Source organism: Amblyomma maculatum, chromosome 1, assembly GCF_055883805.1.
Source record: "Amblyomma maculatum isolate TAMU_Amacu chromosome 1, ASM5588380v1, whole genome shotgun sequence".
NCBI classification, from domain to species: Eukaryota; Metazoa; Arthropoda; class Arachnida; order Ixodida; family Ixodidae; genus Amblyomma; species Amblyomma maculatum.
Window position 1 is genome coordinate 335,071,648 of NC_139344.1, and position 24,863 is coordinate 335,096,510.

Here is a 24,863-nt window from a genome sequence, read left to right on the forward strand (position 1 = left end):
GTTAGCGTGAGCTAACTTGCAGCGAGCAACAATTTCCCATTAAAGGGGTCTTTTATTAGATTGAACGCAGTGGTATTAAATAGGTTTGTACTCATCTTTGAATTTCTCTCATCTTCCGTTCAGGTCTCCCTAGGCACAGTGACAAGTGTGAGCGAGGCAGTCGAGTGGCTCAGCTACACGTACCTCTTCGTGCGCATGCGAAGGAATCCACTGGTCTATGGAATCAAGTGTACCTCACTGATGGTATGTCACCGACCCTGCCTTATCTGCTTTGAGGTTTTTGAACATTAAAATAAAAATAAAGCGGCTCATTGCCAGAAGGCAAAGTAAGCTCGAAATGGTTTGAAGCACATCGGCTGCTACTATTCATTCATTCAAATGTCTGTGTGCTTATTTCCATTGGAGTTTTCACTGTCGTCCTACAGCTTACTGAATGCACGCTGGCACATGTGGGCCCATGGCTCAGTCTGTAGCATGCTAGTGTTGGAATTGGTGGGCTGACACTGATTTGTAATTTGTATCATTAGTGGAAGACCTTTTTTTTTTACTCTTTTTCCCCCCTTCTGTTGTCTCATTACTGCAATAGCAGATTTTATGAACAAGACTGCAACAGCCTCGTAACTGCAAAGTATAGTAGTATGGGGACCTCGTATGGGAAATGATTAATCAAATTTTAGCACAAGCTTCTGTGGCTTTTTAGGTGTGGATGCGCGAAAACTGTGGCTCTGCGCGCATTTGAGTGAAACAGGGCTGATATCACCCAGAATCATTTCATGCTTTAACCTGTCAGCCGCCTATTGTTGATGCATGAGGCTCAAATGCTTGGCTGCACTGATGCATGCCTTTTCCACTGCCGTTTGCAGGAGGACCCTACACTGTCCAACTATCGGCGAGAGTTGGTGATCCACGCTGCGAAGGAGCTGGACAAGGCACGCATGATCCGCTATGATCCGCGCTCAGAGAGCCTGGACTCCACGAACTTGGGCCGCACGGCCAGCCATTTCTACATCAAGCATGCCACCATGGAGAGCTTCAACGAACTGTTAGAGCGCCAGGCGCTCTCTGAGGCAGATGTCCTGTCAGCTGTCTCCAAGGCACAGGAATTCGACCAGCTCCAGGTGGGGACATTTTTAGGGCTTTTGTGACGTTTATAGTCAAACCCGAATATAAAGAACCCGGATAAAGCAAATTATGTCACATAGTAAACACTTGAAGTTCTGAAATTATGCATGTAAACTGTCTTTTTTTTATAACGAACTAAACATTAGATATTGTGAACTCTTAGCACGCACGATTGGTCACCAAATGCCCGCCAATGCGCTTCTGGGCTGGCTTCGGGTAGTCTGTGGGCTACCGCGGTACCTGCCATTGTTTCTATGAAACATTGTTTTCCTTGCGAGTGTAGGAAAAACGAAAGAAAATGTGCGGGCCCGCCAAGCAGGACTGGGTCGGAAAAAACGTCGGACGTTGCAGTACATTTTAAATTTCCAAGGAGCACGTTGAGCAGCATCCTGAAAAACAAGTCCGCCATCAGAGACAATGCACAGGACTGCTCGAATGCCGATGGCCATCACCTCCACAAGCCGGCTTACGACAAAGTAGAAAAAGCCCTATACCAGTGGTTTTTGGACGTCCATGCACAAAATCTGCCAGTCTCCGGCCCCATGCAGCTACAGAAGGCAAAAGATTTCTCCTGCATCTGGACGTTGAGGGGTTTGTGATGAGAGAGACAATCTGCAACTGTCTCCACCATGCTGCGTTATGTCAGGAGGTTGCGGAAGTTGCGAGCGCAGTGCAAGGTGACAGCGATATTGCCACGCTCTGCCAGAAATATTTGCCTTCATTGAGGACTTTTTGACAGTCGACAACGACGGTGCTGTGACAGCGGTCTCACTGGACCCTGAAATTATTGCAGGCGCATTGGCATTTGGTGCCGGTGCCACCGACGAGCCGCCACTGGAAGACGATCGTCCTCGCCCGATGCTAAGAAGCCCTTTCTGCTACCAATGTGCTACCGCGATACTGCACCAAAATATAGGGAAGTGGGTTGGAGTTCGTCGGGATGATGTCGCGTGTCAAGAATGCAATTCTCTTTGATTGTGCCAAGCGCAGTGTTCAGGCGAAAACCACTGCCTACTTACTGCAAATAGATTTAGATTTCTGTTTGGAGTAGATTATTTATGGTGAGTGGCGTGATTTTTATTTTGTGTTAATGCGGTTTCGATCAATTTTATAACGAATTATAATGAATTTGATGCTGAAGTTCGTTATGAATGGGTTCAGTTAAAGCGAACTTCGTATATCGCACAAATCGCGTTAAACCACGCTGTTCGTTGTTACCGGGCTTGACTGTAGACACTGAAAGAAAAGTGATTCACGGAAGGCTTCACAAATGCCAACTGGATAGGTTTGAATTGCACTGGAAGCTTTTTGCAAAGTGAAGTTTACTCTTTGTTGTTGCATGTTGCTTTGTTGCTTTGTTGTTGCAGCTTAACATGGCTCTGTGTCGATTTACGTATGCTACATGACCTCATAGGTACGGACAGCTTGCTTGAAATATCTAATAACTAGGAATGTGCACAAAGTGCATTTAAGGTCTAATGAAATTTGATTTGAGTCAATGGAAAAAAAATGTCAGATGTAAAAAATTTAATTTATGTGACAAGATTTGACCGTTGACTTGTGTAAAGCATGAGTAAGCATACCAAAAATGTCTGCCCCTTTTTAAGGAAAATATAAATGAGATTACTGCAGTCAGTGTTGCAAAGTTAAAATTAGACCTTGTTTTTTTACTATTACAGTCTTTTAGTTTTCATTTTTTTATAACCAAGATGTGGAGTAGCAAACATATTCGGGGATGAGTACATTGAGCACGAAAGGCAGGGGAGACAGTGGTATGCCCAAGCAGAACAAGCAGAGGTGATGTAATGCTGTGCATTGTTGCAGATCGGACGTATTGTCTATTTCTCCTTATCTCACGTTTAAAGAACCCGGGCGGTCGAAATTTCTAGAGCTCTCCACTATGGCATCTCTCATAGCCTGAGTCGCTTTGGGACGTTAATGCCTACAAACCAACGTGAGCAAACTAACGGAGCTTAGGCTCTTATAACTTTGCCCTTACCGTTACCACCTCTACGCCGTGTCCGCTCTTTGAGACAGACGAATGCATATGGGGGCTGCTGTAGTAATGCTATTACAGCAGAAACTGAGAGCTTAGTGACTCTTCTCTTGCTTTGGCTGTTTTCGTAAAGCTGTCTCCTGCCTGCTGAGATCAGATATTGATGTGGAAATGACTTGGTTGCACCTACAGGTGAGGGAAGATGAGATGCAGGAGCTCGACATCATATTGGATACAGGGTGCCAAGTGAACGTGGCAGGTGGCAGTGAGAACTCCTACGGCAAAGTGAACATCCTGCTGCAGAGCTACATCTCCCGCTGCCCTGTGGAGACGTTCTCCCTAATCTCCGACCAGGCCTACATTGTGCAGGTGACCACCTTCTCTTGCATGCATTTTAGAACCCAACTGTATTTTTAAAAGCTCCTTCAGTGCGCTCATTTCTCAGTACACTACGCCAGTTGAGGGGAGTGTTCTCAGAGTGCAGTGGGAACGTACGCATGATACAAACGTCAGGAAGATGGGAATTTGTAAAAGTTTTCTGACTGCATTGCACTGAGTACAGCGGGTAGGATTTCAGATGTTTTAAATGCTCTCCCATGCCACAATGAATGATGTGAACGTGGGAACCACGACTGCACCCGTCGGCCTTAGTCACTGTCATCACATTGCAAGTGCTGCTATCGCCAGTCATGAGGTACGAACTGCAAGCAGTGAACAGTGGTGCATGGCTTTAATTGGATTCCATCATCCATAAGCAGAGCTGCTTGAATGCATTGCCCATGCTTCGGCATGCATATTTTTTTTATTGTTTGGTAATACACATTACAGTAATGCAAATATTTTAGTGCAAAAGCAGGTTGACCTGCAGTTGTGTATATACGGTACCACACTTATGGCCTTGAGTAGGATTCGAACCACCAACTGCACGAACACGTAAGCTTTGCTTGCCATAGCTTTAGCCCACTTTAGCCAGCTTTAGCTTTAGCCATCGTTGCAGCCTTTTCCTTCGTGGGTTCAACTGCTACCTTCTCGTGCCGTGCTTTGGATATTGTTGGCTTTCATCATCGCTTTCATCACAGCCTCTGAAATTACAGGAAGCACGTTAGAAATGGTGCTAAAAATCAGCGAATGGTATCGACTTCTCAGCAAGAGTCTCCTAAGTTCTGTTCTTTCTCTGACTAAATTCTGTTTCTTTTGCATGCATTTCTTGCAAAACATCTAATACGAATTTAAGCTATGCCGAACTGCATTGCAATTTATAATTTTACATTGATTGTAAAACTCATGAAAGCTAAACTGACTACTTATTGAATGGACGAGGACAAAGAAGATGACAAATTCCATTGACTCTCATGCACTGCCTTTCACTTCGTACGCACGCATTAAGGAAGAGCGTATACTTATTTTTCTGCAGAATAATGTAGCTGCGGCAATGGGATCATCATTCACCATCAAAGCCCTACCACTCGCACTCATCTTGCGCCTTTGCAGAATGCCACACGTATCCTTCGTGCCTTGTTCGACATGGTGCTGAGGGCTGGCAGGGCAATCATGGCCGGTCGCATGCTGACCATGTGCAAGGTGGTCGAACGCCAGACGTGGAACTTTGAGACACCCCTGAAGCAGTTCCATGACATCAACTACAGCGTTCTGCGCTACATTGAGGAGAAGAACATGCGCTTGGAGCAGCTCAGGGACCTCAGTGCCAAGGATATAGGTGAGGTCTGCAGAGAACCCTGTTCAAGCATTCGTGGCACTTCCCGTTGCACTGATGTTGATGCCATCTGTTCCCGGCCGGGTTGTGTAGCTATCACTTTAGCCTCTAAGGCATGCATGTCAGCAGCACGTCACTTATTGGTAGTCTTAAACATAATATTGGTGAATGCTCCACTTTGCTTAAATTGTCAATATGAATAAATTAACTGTGTAGTCTGCTGCTGTGTGGTTACTGATGGAAGGGGCAGAAAATAGATGTGCGGCAAGGCTTAGCAGAAGTCTAGAATGCTGGGCTAGTGGTGACTCATTATAGAGCTTGTGTGTGTGCTTCTTTATGTGTCCTGTGTTCGTGTGCTAAATACTTTAAAAAGACAAGGCTTTGCTTAGTTGACCCACTCACATTTTGGACATAGTAGATGATGAAACTTAATTTTTTTCAGTAGACGGGGTATCACTCAGCAGTCAAGGCCACTGACTTACAGTTGATGTATAGGACAAAGATGGCTTATCAAGATTTGGAAAGTGATTTCTGTCGCCATCTTTTTAGCCCATTACTCCGACAAATTCTTACTTTACTTATTTTTTTACTGCTGCTTACTCATGTGGTGCATACGTGGCATTGCTTTCTCAGTTCAAACCATGTTGGTTTGGCTTGACGGGTCGTGGCACACTTAGGAAGTGGCGTAGAGATCTACAAGGGAATGTCCTGTGTGACATTATTAACACAAATAATCTGTGGTACTGGTGTCGTTTCGAGCACTAGCTTAATAGCGAAAAGTAGTGGTAAGGCCTGTGAGTTAGTCATCAGCCCCTTGCATCCCATTTGGCATGTTAGTATAAATGTGCACAATTATTTCACAAGTTATTTTCACTTTTTAGCTTGGAGCTTAACATGGCAACATGATCAGCACGAATGATTATTGGCACTAATGCTGTCTGGGAGTCTGGCTTAATTGCAAGAAGCTACCTAATATAGCACTTACTTAGGAGTTAAGCATTCTGAACCCCGCACATGATCTCGGAGACCATGATATTGTTTGCAGCTGTTCGGTGTTCCAAATATTTTTGCTTCCAATTCAAAGCCTGGAGTACACGTGCAGAGTTCCAGTGATTGACAGCTGTAGTCTCACTCTGCAACAGTCGTTGGTTGTTGATGACGGGTCCTTGTTCGCCGTGTGCCGACAGGTTTGATGGTGCACAACCAGCGGGCTGGCCCCATGGTGGAGCAGTTGGCGAGGCACGTTCCTCAGATTTTGGTGGTGCCTCGCATCCAGCCAATCACGCGCACGGTGCTCAGGGTGCACTTGGACATCACTGCTGACTTCCGCTGGTCCGACAAGTTCCACAAAGGGGCCGAGGCCTTCTGGATTTGGGTTGAGGACCCAAACTCGGACGAGATCTACCACTATGAGTACTTCATTCTCACTAAGCATCAGGTGGGTGTGACAGAATGCGCTGAGTAGGATTGTTTGGAGCGGATAAGGTGTTGCATGGTGCAGTTATGTACTATGATGTGATTACAGGGCTTAACATATGTGGACAGAATAGTATCGCAAAATTAGGGCAACTGCAGTTATGCGTGTTGCTGGGTGAGTTGACGAGTAAACACATTGAAAGCGCACAGCATGAAAAACGGGATGAAAGAGGAGTGGACACACATAAGCGCTGAGTGTATAAATATTGTAAGGACGGGCTTGGTAGACCAGGTTTATTAGAGACCTGAAGCCCAGGTTGCACACGGAAGCGAATCCCACACCGAGCGATGACGATGGATCCTTTCAAGAGAGAAGGATGAAGATGAAGCAGAACGTGCACCCATATGAAAGATGAAGCGCCACACAGCGCTCACACTATTTCCCTCGCTGTAGTTGAAGCGTGGCTGCATTTAGTCCGCAGCACTGCGGCGAATAAAAGGCTTCATATGTGAAACATGTACAACTTTAGTTGCACGGTAACGGCTGTCCGCAGGCTGACAAACTGGGGAGACGCGATAATTGACAGGAGAGGTTTGTCCAAGAACTGCGTACGGACCGATGAAATGGCGCTGTAACTTATCACAATGGCCAGAACTGCATAACAGTATCCAAAGTGATACCTCGTCGCCGAGACAGAACGAAACTTGGTGGTGAGTCGCATCGTAGCGACACTTGCGGTCTTCCTGATTGGCTTCAGTGTTGAGACGAGCAAGCTGATGACATCTGGCCACTCAGAAAATGAACTGGTCAGGAAGAGATGATGAGAAACTGGCAGGTGTAGAAAGGAAAGAAGCATCAAGAAGTGTAGCGGTGGAACGGCCGTAAATGAGGAAAAACTGGGTGTAACCTGTGGTCCGCTGTACAGCCATGTTGTAGGCGAACTTAACAAAAAGAATTGCATCCCAATTTCGGTGGTCCTGTTTGGCGTACATCGACAGCATGTCAGAAAGCGTGCGGTGGAATCGCTCAGTACCCATTGGTTTGCGGGTGATAGCTGGAGGTCACATTGTGAAGTGTGTTAGAGACTTCAAACGTCAGCTACAATCGCCTACAAAACATCCGACTGCAGTTACTGAGAAGGACTTGAGGGCTTGCAAAAAGAAGGTCGCGACCTCAGATTCTGAACCATTAGGCAGAGCAGCAGTCTCAGCGTAGTGTATTAGACGGCGGTGACAATCCAGCGATTGCCTCGTGTGGACAATGGAAGCAGCCTGTATAAGTCGATGCCGACAATGGCGAATGGAGTGGCAGGGCAAAGTAGAGGCTGTAATAGGCCAGCGGGAAATGAAGGCACGGCAGACAAGAAGCAACATATTTTGCCACGCTTGAGGAGAGGCCAGGCCAGAAGAAACGGCTTTTCACTCGGTGTAAGTTTTGTGAAAGCCTAAGTGACCGGCTGTAGCATCATCGTGGAGGGCCGCCAGAATATGGGATTGTGCTCTCGGCACCACAGGAACCCAACGGGTGCTTTCAGAGCAATAAATGTAACTGAAGAGCACTCCATTGTCAAGTCGGAACTGTTGAAGTTGCCTGCGCATCCTAGTGGTAGGAGGCTGAAAAGCACCGATAAGGTGGTCGATTAAAGAACGGCAGTATGGATCTGCTCGCTGATGGGAAATAAGGGCGTTGCGATCCGGAGCAGTGGCATAACGTGGACCAGTGATGTCTGGAGCCCTTGGCGACATTGAGGCGTCGAGGGTGCACGCAGGAAGTATCAAAGAAGCACTAACCGGGGACTCTGGAAGTGGGCAACGGGAAAGAGCATTGGCATCTTGATATTTATGACCGGATTTGTCGGCTACATCGAAGGTCTATTCCTGCAGACGCAGAATCAAACAGCCCAGGCGTCCAGTCAAATTTTTGAGGGTAGATAGCCAACACAGAGCAGGGTGATCGGTAACGACCGTGAAATGGCGGCCGTAGAGGTAGGGGCGGAATTTCTGAACTGCCAAAACGACGGCAAGGCACTCCTGCTCAGTGATGGTGTAGTTGCATTCCGCTGGTGTCAGAGTGCGACTGGCAAATGCAATTACCCTCTCCCGACAAGCTGTATCACGCTGCAGAAGGACGGCACTAATACCAAGGCCGCTGGCATTGGTGTGGAGAATGGAGGCAGCATTGTCATCGGAGTGAGTGAGGACAGGATCTGAAGTGAGAGCATTCTTGAGGGTTTGAAAAGCTTCCTCGCATTCTTTGGACCAAATGAAAGCAGTGCGGTCGGTAAGAAGCTGGTTAAGTGGTGCAGCAATGCTAGTGAAATTGCGAATGAAACATCGAAAGTATGAGGATAGGTGGAGGAAACTATGAAGTTCTTTAGTCCGCTGAGGGCGCACAAAGTTCAAAACTGCGGCAAGCTTGTCATGGTCGGGACGAATGCCATCGCTGCTGACGAGGTGACCTACAATATTGATTTCTTTCTTTGCAAAATTACACTTTTTTGTGTTCAGTTGGAGACCGGCGGATGCCATGCGCATTAATACTTAGGATGGCATAAATGATCAGAAAAAGTCTCAAAGAAGATAACTATGCTGTCCAGGTAGCACAAGCAGGTTTTCCACTTAAGCCCTCGAAGAACAGTGTCGATCATACGCTCGAACGTAGCGGGGGCATCGCAAAGTCCAAAAGGCATGACATTGAATTCATAAAGCCCGTCGGGAGTAGCGAATGCGTTTTTTTACTGTGTCGGCTTCGTGCATCGGAATCTGCCAGTAACCAGAACGCAGATAAGGGTTTGGGCAGGAGCAAGCCGAGGGCGCAGTCAGCATGCACTGCACGCCTACGCTTCCACTCCAAAGGAAACAAGAGCACAAGTTACAAGCACAAGCGTTTAATTCACAGAAACCTGTATCGCAAACACTGCAGTGATCTCTCAGGCCTCAGTACAAACCCATAAACCATCCACAGCACCCGAGAGCGGGGCCGTGGTGCCGCGCACACGATGCAGAGGCTACTCACGCACCTGCGGCAAAGCTAAAGGCGCTCGCAGGCTGTAAGGCTAACCAAAGGGTCGAAGTGCACGCGATTCATGACAAGGGAGGATGAGGGAGGTGCGGAGCACATCTCGTCTACACAGGTTGCATGTTGATAACTCAACATGCGTCACCACCAGCACTGGCAAACGGTGACGGAGAACCGTGTCAGACCAGGCCCCCCAACTCAGAAGCGTCGGCGCCGCACAGGCAAGCACCGGACTCCTTTCAGGCCTGGTCTCGAGCAAGCACGCAAGGTGCACGTGCATCACAACCTGCGGTCCCCCGGCCAAGGGTGGCAGAACCGGGAGGGAAAAATTTTCATACCTGCTGCTGCCCAAGCTAATCGCGGTCTCCCCGTTTGCTTCCCACGTTTGGCCTCGCATTGAGCTCAGGTGGCTCAGTCGAGACGCGAGACAGACACTGAGAGAACAGAACAGATGGTACGGCAACAGTTCTCCAAAGAGCTTCCTTCGGGAGGGGTCAGCAGCACGGCTGCCTTAGTTACAAAAACCTTACTCGTTTGTTATGTGATCAAGTTAGGCTTGCTTACAGTCAGAATGTTGCCAATTCTAGCAGTTCTGGACGAATTTTAGGATGGTTCGGGAGGAAGTAATGGGCAGAGAGACTGATTTCATTGTGGCAGACTAGGATTTGCACGTGCCATCTCTGTAAGATTTGGGTCGCCGTTTAAGTGTTCTCGTGAAAGCCCACATCACCTCGAACGCTTCACGCACTTGCAGGTGATCAGACGAGAGACCCAGAACGTGGTGTTCACTATCCCCATCTCAGAGCCGTTGCCACCACAGTACCTAGTGCGGGTGGACTCTGACTACTGGCTGGGCTCCGACCAGACCATCCCACTCACCTTCCAGCACCTCATTCTGCCAGAACGTCATCCGCCTCATACTGGTATGCCTACAAACCACCACTACTTCAAAGCAATAGCATTAAAGGCCCCGCTCTCCAGAAAATCTGGTGGTGTTGCTGCTGTCATTGCCATTATTATCAGTGTGACGGAGAAATCACAAGCACGGCTCTGCCAGGTGTTAGTTGGCAGGTGACAGGGTCAAGCACTGATCGGTCGACGGGCTGTGTGACGTCACGAGACCACCTAACATGGCAGGAGCTGCCAACTCAGGTAGCTCTTTTGAGATGGGAATCAAACCCACCAGGACCCTTCCCAAGTCTGACACGCTACTCCTAGGCCGCGCAGACCTGTTGTAGAGATTAGTTAAAGTAGGGCTTTATAACTTTGTTGGATAGTCTTTCATGTAATATGTTAGCTTACAGCTGTATGCTGGTGAGTATGCCTGAGATAAGAGGGGCACAAATTAAGAGATTTGTAATTAAGTGAGGAACAAAATGCATGTGCACGAACAAGGATTTTCATGTGGAGTTGCGGATGGAAGTTGTTAAAGGTGTAGCAGAGAGAATTTTGAGGTCTTCTTTTAATTGCTGGAGTTTGATCTACCCACTGCAAGCATTCTTATAAACTTTGAAGTATTGCCCTGTGTGGCCACTTTTTCTAGTAAAACGAGATAGAACTTTCCGGCTATCACCTTATTTCCAACTCGTCGTAGAGATTAGTTACCCAACACATGCATTTCGGGCAGTAGTGCGGTGACCTGTTGCTCTGCCATTGGTGAAGTGATTGTGTGAACATTATTCGCTTGCTTGGAGCTTGTTTTTTCTGTGGTGTGTTCTCTAAACCACAAATAAGTAGTGATTATATTAAAACATCTCGCCTCCAAAAGCATTGACGATTACTGTGGGTGTCTTCACGGATTAGTGAATTTTCATTATCCACCATGGATTAATGAGGTTGAGTCTCATGAAAGCAAACAGTGCGTGCTTGTTTTTATTTGAGTTTAATTTGCAACTGTGTTGCCCATGAAGACGACTATGTATTTGCGGAAACTCGTAAAATAAAAGTGAAAATGTAATTTTTCAAAACTCTCTGATTGCACCTTTTAAAAAGCGCAACTGACTTGCTGCACAGAGCCACAGAACCGCAGTGTTCAGTGCTTTTGACTGCTGATCCTGAGGGTGCGGGTTCGTTACCAGCTACGGTGGCCACGTTTTCATGGAGGCGAAACACAAGGTGCCCGTGTAGTGTGTGATAGTCAAACCTCATTACCATGTAACGAATTTTTAAAAAATCCCCAACAGATTTTTATGTTTTCAATGTAACAATATTTCAGAATTACGAATTTCAATATAACGTATATTTCAGAATAACGTGCCTATTTTATTTTTTCTTCTATAATCTAGGAACATCAGTATTACGAATTCAGCTAAAATTAACAGTGCCGCAGCTTGCAACTCTCGCATGTGGGGTCCGTGGATGTAGCTATCGTCATCAGCATATCTAGTGCCAGCTCCTAGCGCCACCACAAAGCTGTGGTTTGATATGCAGTAGCCAGCAGGCCTAGCCACCTGCCTTTTTTCTTGCTGTGCTGTGTGTTATATGTTGGTGCCATTCGCGCGTGCGGGGTGGTATTTTTTGTTTGTTTTTTTTGTTTTTTTTGTCATGGATTATCTTATTGCGAAGTTTGTGCGAGACCTGACAATGGTTGCAGCCAGCGAAGTGCCAAGAAGATAAAAAAGCAGTTTCCAGTGCAAGAAATCGACCTCTGCAGACGGCTAGCATTGCCCCATCGACCGCCGCGATCATTTTGAAAGACCCAGACAAGATTTTCAAATTTCAGGGAGCACTGAAGATGAGGTCATATCTAACTCTGATGTTTCTTTGCACATGGACAAAGTTCGTACTTCCATCGCTCGGTGCAATCACGCACACTACGAGTTGTTGCGTAAAGTGGAAGGTGTATGTGCTGTAGAGGTTTAATGTAGTGCGTGGTCATGTTTGCTGCACGCGGCAGAAGAAAATAACTGATTCTTCAAATAAATCAGCTTTGAAGTTGGTGCAACATTTTCATTTGAGGTTTTGCGTGTCTACACACGTGCCTACTGCCAAGGCACATCATTTTCATACCTGCCACTCACTAAGAAAGCGTTGCCCATTACAGAATTGCTGGACCTGCAGCCCCTTCCCGTTGCGGCATTGTGCAACACTACCTACGAGCTGCTGTACCGGTTCAGTCACTTCAATCCCATCCAGACTCAGATATTCCACACGCTGTACCACACCGACCACAATGTGCTTCTGGGAGCCCCCACGGGCTCAGGAAAGACCATTGCAGCCGAGATTGCCATGTTTCGAGTATTCAACAACAGTCCCGAATCCAAGGTGCCCATTTGAAACTCACCTACTTGGTTTGCATTTTCTTTTCTATTATTTCAGTTTCAGTTTGTACCGTATAGACGTGTGTAGGAGCCGCACTTCTTTTCTTAGATTCAAGGGCCAATTTTCCGGGTGCAGCCTATACTCATGGCACACGAAAAAAAAAAAAAAAAAAAAATTCTTTAAAAGTAAAAACAGATCAAGCAGTGAATGTGTGGCATTTATTTATCATTCAATCATCACTCACGGAGTCTTCAGACTCCGAGCTCCACTACTTTCAGTCTAAAGCCTGCCGTGTAGCTACTTATATGTTTGCCTATTGGGCTAGAATGGCAATGCTCGATGGCAATTCACGAAAAATAAAGCGGAGAACACACAAGGACCGCAACTATGGCATGTGACCACGCCAACCGCGCTACCTCTACTCATATGCCTTTGGCAGTCACAGAGCAAAGCCGGGGTGGCCAGAGGCCGGGGCTGGCGATGCCGACGCTGATAGGGATTGTTGACCCGCGACATTGTGCGCCATCTGTGGGCGGCATCTGGAAGCCCCTATGCTCGTGCATTTGGAAGGCTATTCCCACGTGGCTCGTGGAAAGCTTGGGTGTGGCCCTTATACGCATTTATGCGGTATTCATTGGAACTATATGCTTGCAGGGTCGTTATGTTAAGGGCATATCCTGTGCTTCAAAGGTGCACTTACAACAAACAGAAGTTTACTCATACTGATAGGATAGGTTACTACATTCAAATGATAAAGAAGCTGCGCTAACTGGAAGACTGACATTATTTAAGCTAAAAAAAATGCAAAAAAAGTGCAATACTAGTGTCACCTTTACCTTCTGATTTTGCAGTTAACTGAGGTGCTTTCACAGCTTTTTCATCACTATTCTCAATGGTAAGGCCACACTGCCATTGATTTCAAGACTACTACAAAGTGCTTCTCTCTAGATGCCATGAGCATGAATCGAGGTTCTGGAAGGTTTCTAAATTAAACTTTTCTCTGTAATAAATGCACCTTTTATTGCAGAAAAAAGAATGGTTGAAAAATATAAAAAACAGAGCCGTAGAACTGATTTTTCTGGTAATAAAAATTAATAGCTCTCCTCAGTGCCTTTTTTAAGAAACCTCATGTGACTGCACTGTTGAAGCCTTCACTCCTGCTTCTTCCTCCAGTTCAGAACCACACATTTGCATTCTTTCTCTTAGCTTCCCATATTCCTGAACGATGATCCCGTGTTATATTTATGCATGCTGTAACATTTTTTAAGTTACATCGGATGAGATGCTAAAACCAGCATTAAATTTCTGCTGGTCTATCGAGTTAGTATTGTGAACATTTTTGCTTGCATTTTTGACAAGTTAAACAACTTTTATTGCGAAAGCAATACTACGCCAGGTCTAACTGCTTGTCGCTATGTGCTGTGTCTCTGTCCGTGGTCCCTCATGACATTTGAATTCACATTACCCCTATGCTACGGGCAGGAACTGTTAACTTTTGTCGCTCCTTTCATACGGGAGGGTGATATCAGAATCAGCCTGCCAGAACTGTTTGCATTCCGTAACCCCTATGACATGCAGGCATGTAGGGGAATAATGTAGCAGGCAAAAGAAGCTTCTGCCGTTGCTTTCGCAATTCAACTAAGGTTAACAAGAGCTAACCACGACACATTTTTTTTCGTTAGCCATTGAAGTCATGAGGCTACCTTTAATACTTTCCTGTCCGCGGAAAAAAGGGTGATTTTTGGGTTGTATCGATAATATTTTTTTTCTTTAACAAAGCTTGCTTGGTACAGGAGTGTTTAGCATCAAATTGTAGAGGAGGAATTCCTCTTCACAATGGTGTTAGTGACACTCAACATATTTATTGAATAAGTGATGAAAAAGAAAACTATCAACAAAAAATTGTAAAAAAGAACAAACACACAAAAGCATCAAAGTTTCTTGATAAAAATAAAACAAAAGTTTCAAAATATACGTTTTTTACAACAGGGACCAATGCAACATTGCAGCAAATTCTAGCTTTCTGTGTACAGTATTCACTGAGTTAGGAAAGAAAGCAGTAGTCGGGGTCGACCGGCGTAGTCGACCCCTGGCTGTTCTCTAGCGGAAAACACGACTCCCTGCGCTGCTGGCAGCAAGTAATACCACCCAAAAGACGTTGTGATCTTGCAGATAACAGTTGTGATCTCTTCCGATCAGCACACAGCAAAAGCAAAAATTCTTGATGAGTGAACGCGAAACTTATCGAGGCCTGGCTGTCGACATTCCGCGACGATTTGACGTAGTTTTGCTGCCAGTCCTATAGTCTGAAGAGCGGAATTCGTCTTCCGGGTCATCACTGCTGCTGTTCGAATCCAAAAACTCTCCGATGCGTCAACTTCCGCGAAATCTCGCCGTTTCCGAGCAGCAGGAGCGCGCACGACATCGCCTCCATGATGCAAACAAGGAGCGTCAATCACCTGACTCCAGAGACCATCTGGACGGGTGCGGCACGGTGGGAAATTGAAATCAAAAGCAAAACTGAAAGGAGAGTTCCTCTATTTCCCATTGGAGGACACCACTTGTTAAGGAGCGCTTCGAAAGTGGGAAAATTCAAATAGTGAAACCTTTGATAGCGGGCTATCAATGGGAATAGGCGCGGACAGCAAAGTGTTAAATTAATGGATATTGAGAACCGGAGGTAATTCTCTGCAAAAGCGCCTGCAGGAACTTACGTAATTAATGGCATGTCTAGGTAGTATAAAACATTCTGGGTCTATTCCCCATCATGTGGGTCAGTGCTGACGTAACTGTATGAACATAAATGCACATTGTTAATGTTCAGTGGGAGATACCCACAAAGGCACCATTTGGTTAGCTGCTTAAATGTGAACCCGGTTTTATTCTTTTATGTTTGCCATGTAGTTAAGATGTCCCACCTTCCTTTCTCTGTCATCCTACATTGCTATTTCTTCTCTGTTGGCTGCTACAGTTCACAGAAAAGAAGAAAGATATGGAGAGAACAGAAAGGAAGAATGCCACGAGTGCCGTGTTGAAGCCGGGCAATGACACCATCATTTTAACACTTATTGCGTATCTCACCGAGTGTGGGTAGAGTTTGTCAAATGTAACAGTTTGCAAACCCAGTTATAGCAATGTGGCATCCCTTTAGTAGTATAAATTCAGAATCGAATCTCAATATTATACCGGTCCAGTTGCTTGAACACATGTCAAGATGAAATGTGAACGAAAAGTTGCCACAGAGTGAAGGTGAAAGCAGTCATTTTCTCGCGACCTGCCATTCCTCTACCATGTTGCAGATTGTGTACATAGCTCCGCTGAAGGCCTTGGTCAGGGAGAGGATTGAAGACTGGAAGGTCAGACTGGAGGAGAAGCTTGGGAAGAAAGTGGCTGAGCTCACCGGTGATGTCACACCGGACTTTCGCGTGATCACCAGTGCCGATGTCATAGTGACCACTCCGGAGAAGTGGGATGGCATCAGTAGAAGCTGGCACACCAGAGGCTACGTGAAGCAGGTGTCGCTCATCATCATCGATGAGATCCATCTGCTAGGTGGGTGTTTTGTCTCGTTTCTAGTCAGACAGGTGAAGCAGTGATGTGAAATGTGTGGCGACATGGAGCCTGTTGGGGCACTCCTTGGAGCTCATGAAAGCATTAAGGACCCCAGGATTTGGTTGCATGCTTTTTCTAATAGTAATGTTTAAGACATTGGTACATGAATCAGCCTACATCTGCTAAATGTTTTATGATTGAATTTCTTCTGCTGTGTTGGTTTGGTTGCTTAGTGACAAAATGGGGATTATGGCGTTTGAGAAGTATAGTCTATTTTAAAATGCTCCGATTTAATTGGTTCTGCAAGAAACTGCAATGCCAATGAGGGGAAGAACCAGCCATGATATCACTCTTTTTTTTTTATTCCTGACGTGACTTGATGCTAGCTTTGATGCTATATCGACTCTTGAAACTGCAGCTCATGCACGGTGAAAGGAGTTCTGTTATAACTTAATTACGGGACGAACATTTTGCATTGTGATTTATGTCTAGTTATGCCTAACCAAAATTTAGGGTCTGCTCTTTTGCCCTCTGTGAAATTGCCACAGGTGAAGCATTTGTAGCGAATGCACTTTTGGAGATTATTACTAATGGTAGTGTAGTTGTAATACAGTTGTCATGAGCTCTGAAAGTATTTTTTTTTCTGGTTTATTTTTCTCTAAGAAAAGCTGCTTGACATGTTTGTGTTTACAGGAGGGTCATTAAATTTCACATTAAAAAAAAAAAATTCCTAGAGCACCTAATTTGAGCTTTGCATTTCGGGTTTTCTTTTTAATTGTAATGTTAACGTTCATTTGCATGAAGTACAACAATAAAGGATGCTGTGGAGGCCCTGCAGAAAAAAAGTTATGAAGACCACTTGCGTAGCCTAAATTTCTTTCACCAATATAGTATGGTTGCACACTGTTTCATGATAAAGCATCATTAGGGCGAGTGCCTGTCAAACATCATAGCACGCTTACTTCGAGATTTGTACAGCCTGGGGTCATTTGCAGTGAAACTATGTTCTGTGTTTTATGGTGCATAACCTGCAACTTACAACAGGTGAGGGCAGAGGTCCAGTCCTGGAGGTCATTGTGTCCAGAGCCAACTACATCAGCTCCTACACCAACCGCAAGGTCCGCATAATCGGCCTGTCAACAGCCCTGGCAAATGCAAGGGATCTTGCCGACTGGCTTGGCATTGGAGAGGTGGGTGCCATTTTGCAAGCTGTAAATCGGCTCTAACTGGAAGAGTAAGCTGAGAAGTGTTCTGCACATTGGAAGCCAGCTGGGCTCGTAGTTGGCACTAGAATAATACTCCTGTCACACGGCCGACTCATAACTACCTTGAACTTCCTTGGCCTAAAGGAGTGCAAGGGAGTCATATGGAGTTTCGCTTCAACGATTACACATTGATCTAAGCCAAAAGGCCGAGAAGCGATACGCGCAAGGGAAACGCGCTCGCTTTTAGCTTCGCCCGCGTCAGTTGCAACCAGCAGAGCCTGACATTTCGCCCCTTATGGTTTATACAAAGGCCGTAATCTGCAACGAGCTTCTTAAAGAATCCGTCAGGGGACCGTTAGGAACTTCTTATTTTGTACAAGCACACAACAGAATAACGTTCAGAACAACTGATATATTTTTACACGTCATTTCTTATCAAAATGCAATTACAGTAAAAGCTCATTAATTCGATCTTCACGGGACTGGGAAAAAAAAGTTTGAATTATCCAATGTTTCAATTACCGAATGGCCTTGAAAAAACTAACAAGAATCATTTGCATTATGATAAATGTACCATATTTACTCCGTAATGAACCCACCCACCCCAGATTTAGACTACAAACTTTAAAAAAAGAAAGAAGGCATCAGTTGTTATCTCTTCCCGCATTTCTTGGCAGTGCATCAAGATGCTGTGCAGCGATAGAGGCTTGGCAGAGTGCCAGCGCTTGTCCGATTGCGCTTTGTCTTGTCATGGGCGATTGGGGCGGGTGCCATCTACTGCCACTCATTCATTGGAACGCGTGATTGCAGCCTTTTGATGCGAATGATGCTAAAAGCCGGCGTCATGATCGCGACTATCCGCATGCTTCCGCTGACGACTAATGAGTGGAAGAATGGATGACTCTCTCTCCCCCCCCCCCCCCTCCCCCCTCCCCCGAAAGAAGACAAAAGGTTTTCCTGCGTAATTTGTAGTGCCCGTTCGAAGTCATAGCATTTCATGGGTGTTGGCTTTTACCCCACAAACAGTACTTATCCATATTCTCGAATTGACAGGGCACGAATTAACTAGTATTTTTTTTGGAGTTTCGGTGGTTGCATGAAGAGAGAGCGGGCAGCCGCCACCAGGGTCACCAACCCTTACCATTGCCGGCCGCTGCACCGGTCATGGCGCCACTTAGGCTTTCCCACTCTTTCATGGTTTTACCTGGTTCCATCTGCTGTCCCTGTTTCGAACGTACTCAGCCTCTAACTATGGTGCTCTTTCGCAGTTTTTTTTTTTTTTTTGCCACATCCTCTGTGCCAGGCCGCCCAGACGGGGCAGCACATAGTTCGAATTATCCGTAGCGGAACTGTTGCGTTCGAATTAATGGGCTTTTTTTTTCACTAATTTCTATGTAGCTTGGCCGGACCAAGTAGTGTAATTTGAATTATCAAGGTGAGATTTAACGATCTTTCACTGTATTTATACATATTATTGTAAATTTGAACACATATGCTAAAAACGAGCTTGTTAAAACAGCTTTTTTTTTTCTTTCTTTTTTTTTTTTTTTCCCTCCTCATTCTGCCAAACACCATGCGCGGCGTCTGCGACTCGGCATCCCTGCCGCCGCTATCTTTTGTCGTTCCGTCCACAGTGGTTGTCAGCAAGCTCATGGTTTGGTGCTTTTTGGTCGCACGATGAGTGGTAACTGTACCGTGTTACTTTTCTACCCACATTCTCCACATGCGAGCTGCGAGCGTGCGTGCAACAGATCAAAGTCCAAGGGAGAGTATGGTGCAGTCGCAAGAACTAACCGAGCTGGAATACTCATTTGATGTGGTAAAAACTAAAATATTTGAGGGCAAAAATAAAATTATCAAAGAAAAAGGTAATTTAGCTATCCAGAGGTAATGCACCTTTGGAACGAGAGTACTCCTTTCATCCTTCACGGGAGATGACCGATCTCCTTTCGCTAGGAACTTTCTTGAACTTCCTTTCCTAAAGGACTTCCGTTACAGGGCTGCTATCATAGTTCATGCTTAAAACAAGTGAAAAATCACAGGGTGAAGAAAAAAGACACGGGGTGAACAGAGTGCATTCATAGCTGCCACATGGTTGCTTGCGGGCTCTCACACATCGGGAGCGGGAACAGCGGAGCGCGGCGGCGACGCGGGTCGAGGTGTCAGCTCCCAGGGTAACGGCGATAGGCGTGCGGGAACGTGCCTAAAGATGCAGGCGCCTCCTCGCACGGCGGCGGCGTGAACCGCACACTCTCACCCATACTGACTCCTCCACCGACCACCCTTTCGCTGCTCTCTCGTAAACGCTTCGCGCGAGCCGCGCCGGCGTAGGAGACTGCTGCCACAGTCGTGCTGCGCCCTTAGCGTGATCACGAGACATTTCAATACTTCTATGACCTCAAGTAATTCTGATTTACTGTCAACAGTCTCGGGGTGGTTTCTCTTACAATCAATTCTTAATCTGGCTTTCGTACTGCATTGACCTTTTCAGTTTTCATGAGAAAATTGCACATAACGAAAAATTGCAGACGTTTTACAATTCTGTTATATAACCAGGTTTAACTGTGTATCGTTAATGTTGCCATTGAATGCCTAGGGCTGCACAGCTGACCCAGCTACATTCATTAAGTGTGATCGTTCCTACGATCACACCGTTTAAGCAACTTTTATAGGGGTAAGGTGTGCAGTTTGATGTATCGAATGTTTGCTCAATGGGAGTTCAATTGATGCAAAAAGTGCTGCTGTACTTTTGCACAGGATTTGCAAGGGGATATTTAAACAATTTGATGTAAGCAGTAATTTGTTATTATCTGGGTTCAATACACCCAGGATCAACTAAATGGGACAGGTGAGTGGTGGCAATGTAGAGGTTGTGAGGCCGCATGCTGGGGTCTTGTTAACTAGTCTAAACTTGTAGTATTGATGCAAGGACATGCTTTCATTGCTGATAATTCTTGTGAGATAAGTGTTACATTTAACGAAGGTTAACAGTACACTCACGCTGTTATCGGTAAAACTCTTCTACCTGCAAGCTAGGCTTGCTTGGTGAATGCATGTAGTTCAGTGTGGCATACCGTCACCAGCTGAATCCACCCTGGTATATTATGCAGTGGTTAGTGCTACTTGTATGGATAGTTGTCTAAAGAATAGTGTTACCCAACCATTTCAATGTGAGTGCAGGTACAAATTCAAGCAGTATTGGTGTCAGATGATGCCCTTTCTCTTTCTGGCACCAACAACTCTGCGCTAAATGTAGAGTACTGAATAATGCAGCTCATTTATTTGAACGGTAGGGGAAACGTGGAGGACATAAGGGAAGGAGCTTTAACCTAGAAAAAACTGTCTGGCAGCTGTGCTGCAGTGGATTAAGATAGGCGCCATTGCAATGCAGTTTGGATTTTGTAAAGCCGTTTCAAACAACACACTCTGCTGCCATCTGCCAGGTTGGCCTGTACAACTTCAAGCCAGCTGTGAGACCCGTGCCCCTCGAAGTCCATGTGTCCGGCTTCCCAGGAAAGCATTACTGTCCCCGCATGGCCCTCATGAACAAGCCCACCTACAGGGGTAAGCAGCACAGATACCTGGATCATTCTCTCATTCACTTGCTGTTGTATGTTTAAGTGTGGTTTGTTGGTATCAGATTCATCACCCTTGTTCACAAGTAATGAGCCGTCTTTAGAAAAATTTGCTTGTCAGATAATGTAGAGATCAAATTTGCCCGTCAGAAGGCAGACACAATTGCAGTGGTGTATATTTAAGGTTCACTCTGCAGTTGTCTTACTCAATGCTGGCTATGATGGGCTGTTGAGCTAAGTTTCGCCCCTGCTCCTCTTCTCTTCCGCAGCCATTCAGCAGCATTCCCCTGAGAAGCCAGTGCTCATCTTCGTCTCCTCACGGCGGCAGACACGCCTAACCGCTCTGGACCTGATCGCCTTCCTCGCCGCCGAGGACAACCCTCGCCAGTGGCTGCATATGCCTGACCACAAGGTTAGTGGGGACTGCATGTAGCAGTGGATGATTTAAGTGTGAACTCGCTTTTTTTTTTCCAGTTTAGTTAGCAGCTTGGCTGTATGGCACCTTCTTCAGAAAAGGCTCTTCCCGTGATGGAGTCATAAATCAGCAGTGGTAGTGGAGCATGGTTTCCTACACAGCAGCTGGTAATTTACCAGAAAGTTTGGGCACATATGGCTCCCAAAAGATGGTTGAGGTCACCTGTGTGGTTTTGTGGTACGGAAAAGGCGGGGCATCATTCTGCCGGTGCTGACGGAGATCTGACGTCAGATCTCGGCATCGCATATTGGTCATGCACCTCAGCAGCCTGTTAGCTGCCATGAACTGAAAGGTGCATAAGTGCAAAATGCGTCCGCTGCTTATCTTTGGGTTCAATTAAAATAGGCTAAATTTTCTAGTGATTTGATATGGACTGCTGCGCACGAGCCTCTGGTGTACTTCCAGAAAGGCACCTAAACTACTTGCTCATGGAGTTGCTAGCAGCTGTGCTTCAGGGGGAGCGAGATAAAAGATAGGCATGTAGCTACCGTGCTGGTTGCTATAGTATCAAAGCACTTGGAGCAGGATAAGAAGTGAAAACAGGAAGAAAGCACACACAAATTGTAGCTGGGGGAGGGAAAAAAAAAAAAAATAGACCCAGACAAATGTTTTTCTCATGTAGGATAATGTGGACTGATTTTATGCACGCTTCATGCATAATGCAATAATCGTATTTTTTTCAATTATCCTGTCTTTGGAAGGCTTCTTTATTGATTGATCGACACACCTAGCATGCCACATATCGTTTTTAGGGGCACATTTGTTAAGACAAACTTCTACTAAGACAAACAAACTTTTTGGTCCCTTCAAGTTTGTCTTAAAGGAAATTTTTAGGCGTTGCTCCCGCAGGCCGTTTGCCTAGGGTACATTGCAATGGCGTCGAGTTTCTTTTTTTTTTCGGTTTGCAAGCCTCCCAGGCTAGGCTGCACTGCCATTCACTTCTAGTCAGTAGTTGTAGCGTCCCAATGCCCTTGATGGTGCCTAGTGTCATGATTAAGTCGAGCGGAAAAAAACAAATCGAATTTCTAGCCTATAAAAACCTCTTTTACTGCCTGGCAAGCATGAAGCTACACTAAGCCAGTGAATCTCATTGCACTAGTAAAAAAAAACAGGACGAAGCCGTGCTCAGTGGTGGGCGTTCAAATGTACTTTGACTGACATAGACTTGCTTGTTCAAGTCTCACTCGCTTGTGTTATGCAGATGGATTCTGTGATCCAAGGGGTGCACGACCAGAACCTCAAGCTGGCTCTGGCTTTTGGCATCGGCATGCACCACGCAGGTCTGCAGGAGAAAGACAGGAGAATCGTTGAAGAGCTCTTTGTCAACCAGAAGATTCAGGTACCTCGCAAATCAGCGGGACAGTTTCTTTTTTTAATCACAACACTGCTGTGCCGACTTGTGCATGAGGGTCATAATTTTTATATCACTTCATTGGAAAGCTCTTTTAAATACCTTCTCACCTTAGACATATGTGTTAGTAAATTATGTTCTTGGTCTCTATGTTTTCTTTCCAGCTGCTCAGATCATTCAAAGGAAAGAAAAGAAAAACAATTTCTTGCAGGTTTTATATGGGAATTATTTTACCACTCTTATCCCGAGATTATATTTAAAGTTGGGTAGACTGGTTAAATTCGTGTTAGGCCAACTTGCGACTGCTTCAAGTCCTTTTAAATTCAGAAAGCTTGTGAAATGGCCTGGCTACTGTTTTGTATGTATTGCTGGTGGTTTCGTGCTTTATCCTCGAGTTGTTTTCTTGAAGCTGCTGTGTCTGCCGGAGCACTACACCCTGCATTGTTTGATTTCCGGCCATGCATGTACATACTATCAACAGCAGGCAACTCAGAATGGATTGCTTTTCACTTTTGGTTTTGAAAAGGAAAACAAAATTTCATGGGTACACTTACGTCTGCTTAGGTGCATTAATACGAAAGCATTGTGAATTCTGTCATGTTGCGTGCTGTATTCGCCCCGACACTATGCTAGCGAACTTCGGACACGCTTGTCCAGATGGGTTATTTGTGTGGCATATTTATCTCTCTAGAAGTGGTGCAGATGAAACTTGATGAAGGCGACAATGTTTACTGCTCAGCGCAAAAGTGTGTTGAAGTTTTACAAGAGGCATGATCGACTTCTCTGATAGCATAGCGCTCTCAAGCCTGGGCCAGGAAAGCTGATCTTTTTATTGTGATAGTGTGGGTTCGAAACCCAGTGATCATTATTTACTGTTCGTGCGAACACGCTGTGGCCACAGATCCTGCCCGCGCCACTCATGAGCCAAGAAATGCTTTTGCATTAGTAAACGTTAGTGGTAGACTAGAGATTAGATTGCTGTAATTGAAATGAAGCATTATGAGCACTGCTGGGTCCCAATTATCCAGTTGCTAAGGCTTTCCAGGCTGTTCGGGGAATTTTAATACCTTCAACATATGCAGTTCGTGACTGTTCCTCTTGGAAAGTGGAGGGCAACGCAGTCTTTTTTTTTTTTTTTACCTCTGCAGGTTCTGATTGCCACAGCTACCCTAGCGTGGGGTGTCAATTTCCCAGCTCACCTCGTTGTCGTGAAAGGCACGGAGTACTACGATGCCAAGGTTTCACGCTACGTGGACTTTCCCATCACTGGTACGTCGGTGGCGCTTCTTTCTCTCGCTCTCTTAAAGCAACACTTTAAACTGCACATTCTGTTATGCACCGGTTTTCAGTGCAGATGTGTTTCGATTGTGATTTCATTTGACAAGCATTTATGATTAAGTTCGTTTTAAAAGAAAAAAATATTCTGTAGGAAGATCTCAGTCAAGTTATACAAATGTAATATGTTGTGCCCTCCCTCCTTGAAGAGAATAAAAAATCTCCCAGCTTTTCATCTGGCCACGTTGGCATATACACACTCCTAATGCATATGGGGGTTAACTCAGAATGTTGGGCAGGACCTTTTATGACTTGGTGTGGGGTAAAGTACTGATATACAAGGAAAGCATTGAAATATCACTTGCACTAAGTTTTCTGTAAAAAAAATTAGAAATCAGCCGTTTTGCAGCAAAGAAGGCAGCTTAGTTATGCCGTGTTGTCCTGCCGTCCTCTAACAACTTTTGGATGCCAGTTATAAACAGGTGCAAATTTGCTGTCATCAATGATGACCAAAAAATAAACAGTGCAGACACAGCAGAACTCCACTATAATAAACTAGCATATAGTAAAATCTCGGATACATAGTCTGAAACCGAAGTTCCAATTCACCTTCCATAGACAACTGTACATTTTCTTCCCTTTATAGTAAAGATATTAAATCAGTTACGGTAAAAGCGCCTGGCTGCGGCAAAGACTTCCTACAAAATGACATCGCAAATTTTCATTTCTTATTTTCCAGACAAGGTCAGTTGTTGGGCGAGTTGGTGACGATGTTCCATATCTACAGCGCGATAAACGGGACAAGAGACCACAATAACGACAAACGCAACGCTGTGTTTGTCGTTATTGTGTTCTCTTGTCCCATTTATCGCGCTGTAGATATGTTAAAAAAAAAAACTATT

General features: G+C 45.4%; 1 protein-coding gene across 2 annotated transcripts in view; it reads left to right on the top strand.

Moving 5' to 3' along the window:
• LOC146207479 (activating signal cointegrator 1 complex subunit 3-like) overlaps positions 1-24,863 on the top strand; it is a 66,798-nt gene that overhangs the window by 22,339 nt on the left and 19,596 nt on the right. For both annotated transcript variants that reach the window (XM_084587695.1, XM_084587684.1), the window contains 13 exons: positions 124-243; positions 864-1,118; positions 3,311-3,487; positions 4,610-4,835; positions 6,020-6,270; positions 10,022-10,190; positions 12,311-12,531; positions 15,828-16,080; positions 17,125-17,270; positions 20,729-20,849; positions 21,130-21,272; positions 22,537-22,674; positions 23,835-23,955. In XM_084587695.1, coding sequence (XP_084443821.1) covers positions 124-243; positions 864-1,118; positions 3,311-3,487; positions 4,610-4,835; positions 6,020-6,270; positions 10,022-10,190; positions 12,311-12,531; positions 15,828-16,080; positions 17,125-17,270; positions 20,729-20,849; positions 21,130-21,272; positions 22,537-22,674; positions 23,835-23,955 — 2,341 coding nt within the window. The remainder of the gene's footprint in view (positions 1-123; positions 244-863; positions 1,119-3,310; positions 3,488-4,609; positions 4,836-6,019; positions 6,271-10,021; positions 10,191-12,310; positions 12,532-15,827; positions 16,081-17,124; positions 17,271-20,728; positions 20,850-21,129; positions 21,273-22,536; positions 22,675-23,834; positions 23,956-24,863) is intronic.